Source organism: Carlito syrichta, unplaced genomic scaffold (assembly GCF_000164805.1).
Source record: "Carlito syrichta isolate Samal-C Ts95f unplaced genomic scaffold, Tarsius_syrichta-2.0.1 Scaffold305659, whole genome shotgun sequence".
NCBI classification, from domain to species: Eukaryota; Metazoa; Chordata; class Mammalia; order Primates; family Tarsiidae; genus Carlito; species Carlito syrichta.
Genome location: NW_007249755.1, coordinates 307,672 through 313,671, shown reverse-complemented (window position 1 = coordinate 313,671; position 6,000 = coordinate 307,672). Strand labels below are relative to the sequence as shown.

The window sequence follows — 6,000 nt, the reverse complement described above, 5'->3', positions numbered from 1 at the left end:
TGGAATTAATGGCAAGAGATCTCATTTAGCAAACATTGGTCAGATAGCCAGGTACTGTGCTGGAGTCTTTTCTTTTTTTCTTCTTCTTCTTTTTTTTTTTTGAGTTGGAGTCTCACTCTGTCGTCCCAGGCTGGAGTGCAGTGGCCACTTCCAACCACCACAGCCTCGACCTACTGGGCTCCGGCGATCCTTCCACCTCAGCCTTCCAAGTTGCTGGAACTACAGGCGCACGCTACCACGCCCGGCTAATTTTTTGATTTATTGTAGAGATGAGGTCCCGCCAAGTTGCCCAGGTGGGTCTCAAACCCACAGGCTCAGGCAATCTACTCACCTCAGCCTCCCAAGGCGTGGGATTACAGGCTGAGCCACTGAGTCCAGCTTGGAGACTTTTCAATAGGATAGCAAGGCAGATACTATTGTCTTCCACTGTACAGATAATAAAACAGAATGGTCCAGTGACTTGCCCAAAGTCATCCAGCTAGTAAGTGGTGGGACTGGACTGGGAGCCCAGGTGAGTCTGACCTCCGGATGCACCCTGCCTCTCCAGTGCACCTTGGTTCAGCCCACCAGGCTGCCTTGGTGGGAGGGGGCTAGAGGACCCATGTACGTGACTGTCTCCTGTTGGACTGGAAGCTCAAGCCACTCTTTGCTGTAGGTACCGACCCACACTCACCCCTCATAGCGAGTGTGTGAGTCTTGGAAAGTCCTTCTCAGACTGGGCCAATAGAAGATAGGACAGACATGCCAAACGATCTCCCAAAAATCAGAAATCAGGGGTGGGGAGGGATGCCTCCAGAAACAGATCTCCCAAAAGATGCTATTACCACCGCGACAGGGAGGCAAGGAGGGAGTTTGGAAAGGGGTTTTCAAATAGGACAGGAGATTAAGATTTTGACTGAAGAGCTCACTTGAGCCCTCTTCCTCTCCCTCCCCCCTCAGGGTGTAGTTCTGAGGCACTAGGAAGAGTGACAGGCAAAGTGTCCACCTGAGACCCCGAGTTGTGGTGGGGAGGTCAGGCAGGGACACTGTGCTGTCTGGACCAAAGCTGCTGCAGCCTTTCCCACACCAGCTCATCCTCTAAGACCTGTGCCCCTCCCTAGTTATCCCCCTGCTGTAAGCACCTGCCTTCACCTGTAGATTAGGGTCTCCTTCTGTATCCTCAGTGTCCTTCAGACCTGGCACGGGGGAGGTGTGAGTGAATGAGGGAAAAATAATTAAGATTCAGGGAAGGCAGGGGCATGCAGGGGCCACTTGGGCAGCCTGAGTGGTTGGACTATGACATAGCAGATGGTTCCCAACGCCTCCTGCCTGTGCCAAGCTCCCCCGTACGTGCCTGCTGCTGGGGTGGTAGAGAGACAGAAGCCACACATTTCCATTTTAGCCAGTGATACCCCATGAGCACTGAAGAGCCGTTTGGAGGTCACATTCCTTCCCCCGCTTTTGTGAAGTCTGGGTGTCCAGTTCCGCTGTCTCCACGTCTTCAGAAGGAGAATCAGCCCAGAGAAGTTGTGTGCCAACCCCAGGACACCTCATTAGCTGGAGGCAGCATTCACATTAGAACCCCCGACAGCTGGGAAAACTGTATCGACCCAGCTTCAGCACTGGCCAAGCCTGAGCCATTTCCTCCTTTCCACCTTAACCAGGGCTGGAGTTGGGCAGAAAGGATCGAGCTGAGAGGAGGAGCAGTGGGAGGGGGGACCTGGGGGGTGGGGAGCTCCACCTGTTGCTGCTGCCTGAGCAGCACTGGAGGGATGGAACAGCCCCTCCCCTCCCCCACCCCACGCCATAGTTCTCATCCATTGTCATCGGACTGTCTGGGGCGCTGCTATATTTAAGACCGGTCAGGCTCTGGGGGCGCATTCTCTTCCCAGTGCCTGCCGAGCTGAAGGCAAGAAGAAAACAAGAACCCTCTCACCCTCTGGAATCTTCTCCGCAGAGACTCTTAAGTGGGCAAGCTGCTTCTGTGAGTCACCTCCAGAAATCAGGGTGGGGAGGGATGCCTCCAGAAAGTGATTCTATGGGTGTGTGTGTGTGTGTGTGTGTGTGTGTGTGTGTGTGTGTGTGTGTGTTGGGCAGCACCCCAGGAGAAAATGGGAAGGGACCCCAGAAACCCCCGTCCCATCTCGCTGTCCTGTGTGGCCCTGGGTCTTTCAAGAGCAGAGTTCTCAGCGATGTGGAAGCTGAAGAAAAGCTGAGAGCCAGCTGGGCACTGGTGTTCTTCCTGCAACAGAGCAGCAGTGGCAAGGGCCGGGTGAAACTGGCAAGCCCAGAAAACTTACAGCAGTGCTGACTGAGCCCTGCTTGGCCAATTCCGCAGGCAGGGGAGGGGAGCAAGCCCGCGGACCCGGAAGGCATCTCCTCCAGTGCCCAGGCCGCTTGGCAGGAAACCGAGGCCCAGACGGGAAAGGAGTTGCCTCAGCTCATCAGAGGCCAGGCTGACTTGTGGCCTCTTGGAGGAGAGCACGTCCCACCCACCCCACGCAATCCTCTGTCTTGGTTCAAGACCTAGTCTCTGTGTATTTCTCTTTCACCCCTGAGGAAGGGGAGGGGCCTCCTGGGTTGCTTATCAGGGGGCCAGGAAGCAGATTGGGGCTTGGGAGGAAAGCAGAGGGGGGCCAGGAAGGCCACATTTATGCACCCTCAGGAAAAGACAAGGGTGGTGGTTCCCCCTCAGGCAGGCACTCATGGTGTTCCGGGAAGAGGGCACCCCAGTCCTGTGGGAAAGGGCAGGCAGTCTGCAAACTTGTCCCTGCCTAATCCTGCGCAACAGTCAGTGCTTTAAAAAGAATTGATGGCTCATCCGCTAAAGCTGGGGGTCTGGTTGCTGGAGGCCCAGAGGTCAGCGATAAGTGCCAGGCCTGCTGCTGCGCTAATCAGGAACAGAGCACCCAGGGGAAGGGAGCCAGCAATTGGTGCCAGGGAGCGTCAACCCTCGGCTGCTGGGGCCAGGGCACAGCGTCCAGGGAAAGCTGGGGGGAGAGATCTCTCGGTCTGGATGCACCCAGCAGCTCTGCTCCTGGGCTATGAGGAGGAGAGAGTAGGATGAGCAGGGCTGGCCACTTCTTTGGGTGGAAAGGGACGTTCTTCCGTCAGGAAGGGTCAGATCTGGAGCCCCAGAAGGTGACAGTCCCACTAAAATCAGCTGAGATTATCAGCAGGAGCCGAGGGAGATCTAGGGGCAGCCCTTGGTCCCAATGAGCATAGCAGTCATCCACTCTCTTTCCTGATGTCCACAACTGTGGATCCCTAAGGGAGCGAACTTGTAAGAACTGGAAGGAGTAAATGTCCACTAAGATTGACCCTCAGCAGCCTGAGCCCCATGACACCTTCCACGGGCCCCTTCCAGGCCACAGGATCTCTGATGAGGCTGGTGGGCTCATCTCACGTGTCATGGACTTAGAGACACATCACTTGGTCACTTGGATGTTGTGTTCACACCCAGGTCAGAAGAGTCTCTCTCTCTCTCTCTCTCTCTCTCTCTCACACACACACACACACACACACACACACACACACACACACACACACACGCTCCACCACACCCAGCAGGCCCCTCCAGGGAGAGGGGGGCCAGGCAGAGCCTACTTTCACAGAAGCAGACAGGAAAGGGCTGAGGCGTGGTCTCCTCTTTTGGCTCCTTCCCCAAGTCTGCACATGGACCCTTCCTGGGCAGAGGCTTACCAACCAGGACTCCCACCTGGAGAAGGTGTAAAAGTCGTTCAGGGATTTCACCAAAGCTTTAGCATCAGAGGAGTGCTCAGAGACCCAGCAGTGCCTGAACCCTGGATTGGAGAAAGAACATAATGCAAAAGCCTGAAGCAAGCTGGTGCGCCAGCCCCCCGCTCTCCCCCTCACTTCTTCATTCCTGGGATTCACTCCCTGCGCCCTGAGCCCCCTTCAGATCAGTTCCATCCAACCCTGCTGGGTGCCATCTAGAGCCTAGACCTGAACCTCAGGGGTACAAAGGAAGATCTGCACATTGTGAACCCTTCTGAGAAGAAAGGCCAGGTGGCCCACTGTGTCCCAGCTTTGACCACAGCGTGGCCTTGAGGGTATATCCACCACCAAGCAGCCAGGTGACCCCAAGCAAACACATTCCCTCCTCATCGGTAAAATGGGGTCATAAGGGTGCTGTCATCATTTGGGTTATTGGAGGGACTGGGGAAAAAGCATTTGAAAACTCACACAGGGCCTGACACATAGTAAGCGCTCACTATTGTTGCTTTCAATTCACTTGTTAAAGAGTCAAGATGCACAGATACAAAATAATCAAGTAGCTGAATCAGAGCTAAATTGTGGAGTGCAGATAAAAAGTACAAAAGGGATTCGAGGAGGGAAAGTTCTAGCAGCCTGTAGTTTTTCAGCAGGGCTTCTTAGAAAAAGCACACGATGATCTAACACTTATATAGTACTTACTAAGCAGCCGTCACCCATCCAACCTTTATGATTATGCTGGGAGGGTAGACCCATTTTATAGATGAGGAAGCCAAGTCATAGAGTCTTTTCCCAAGGTCACACACACACACTTGTAAGCTGGACTGAGGAGCTGTGAACACACCCTGCAGGCTGGCCTCAGAGTCTCTACATTTAACCGTCACACTCACTAGAGCCCCTGCCCACTCTGAGTCATAGAGACAGCCTGGACATCACAGTTGTCACAGCTGAGGCCAGAGTAGGGAAAGTCTTGCCCTAGGTCGTGCTAGGAGCAGCTGGAAGCCACTGTTTCCCGTGTGGGGCTCAGCTGGGAGAGAGCCGGGCTCAGAGCCCAAAGTCTGCCTCTGTCACTTTAGGCAGGCCACTCTCCCTCTCGGGCCTCAGTTCCCCTGTCTGCCCACTAGAGAGAGAGAGACCCCACCCTGCTGCCCTCCCAGAGACACTGGGAAGATGGCATGGATGGGGATGGGCAAGTGCCTAGTGGAATGACCGTGCACCTTGACCTTGACAGGTTTTGCTCCCGCAGCCATGACTCTGCCCCACAGTCCTGGAAGTGTGGGGAACCCCCGGTCTCCCCAGGCCGTGGAGGTCCACAAGCGGGAGCACCGACAAGAGGAGGAGCGGAAGGAGGAGCGACAGCAGAGCCTGCACATGGGCTCCTCGGTGCGGAAGCGGACCTTCCGCAGCAGGTGGGCATGGTAGGGTCCCACTCAGCCCCCAGGGAGCCCAGTCTGAGGGAGGAGACACATCCCAGCCCTCCGGTGGCTCCAACCTGAGTGAGGAGGGCACATCCCTGCTTGCTGAGATCCCTATCTGGTCGGAGAAACACAGCCCTCTGGAGACCCCAGGAAGATGGAGGAGGCACAGCCCTACCCTCTGTATCCTGTCTGAAGTGGGAGGCACATTCTTGCCCACTGAAGACCCTGTCAGGGTCAGGGGAACTTTTTGAGATCCTAGTCTGAGGAGGGAGGCACAGTTCTGCCTGCTAGCACCCTGAGACTGAGGTGGGCAGGTGCAGCCCTAATCTCCAGGAGCCCCAGCCAGATTCCCAGCCAACCCTGCAGAAGCCATTAACTCCCCTCCTCCTGGGAGCAGTGAGGAAGACTATCAGTTCAGCACTGCAGACCACGCCCTCGCAGCAGCCCTGGCTCTGACGGCCTCCTCCGAGTTGTCTTGGTAAGTCAGATGACCTTCCCAGGGAGCCCTGGCTGAGGAGGGGCCAACCTGTCCAGTCCCCTGCCTCCCTGCTGGGCTCCCACACTGAACTTAAAGAACCTGTCCCAAATTACACATCTAGAGCAAGCGTCTAGCCAGGAGTTTGCGCCCAGGGTTGTCTGCCCACAAAGCCCACATACCACCCTCCGGAAGGGTCCACACACAGCAGCAAGGGACTGTTCCCAAGGGAGAGGGTGGGAGCCCACTTCACTGCCACCAATGGGCTTAACATGGGGTGGGATGGGGCTGGAACTGGTTGAGAGGGAGCAAGTAAACCAGGCCCTAGTTTCACACATGAGCCCAGAGACTGGAGAGCCTCTGAGTAGGACAGCTCTCTGAGGGGCAGCTTCA

The 6,000-nt window shown here is 55.9% G+C and overlaps 1 protein-coding gene across 1 annotated transcript in view; it reads left to right on the top strand.

Annotated features, from left to right (window-relative positions):
• The first annotated feature begins 1,827 nt into the window (after positions 1 to 1,827).
• Positions 1,828 to 6,000, top strand: part of MYOM3 (myomesin 3) — a 51,488-nt gene continuing 47,315 nt past the window's right edge. Inside the window, exons 1-3 of the mRNA XM_008062174.1 lie at positions 1,828 to 1,963; positions 4,946 to 5,123; positions 5,530 to 5,610. Coding sequence (XP_008060365.1) covers positions 4,963 to 5,123; positions 5,530 to 5,610 — 242 coding nt within the window. The 5' untranslated portion in view covers positions 1,828 to 1,963; positions 4,946 to 4,962. The remainder of the gene's footprint in view (positions 1,964 to 4,945; positions 5,124 to 5,529; positions 5,611 to 6,000) is intronic.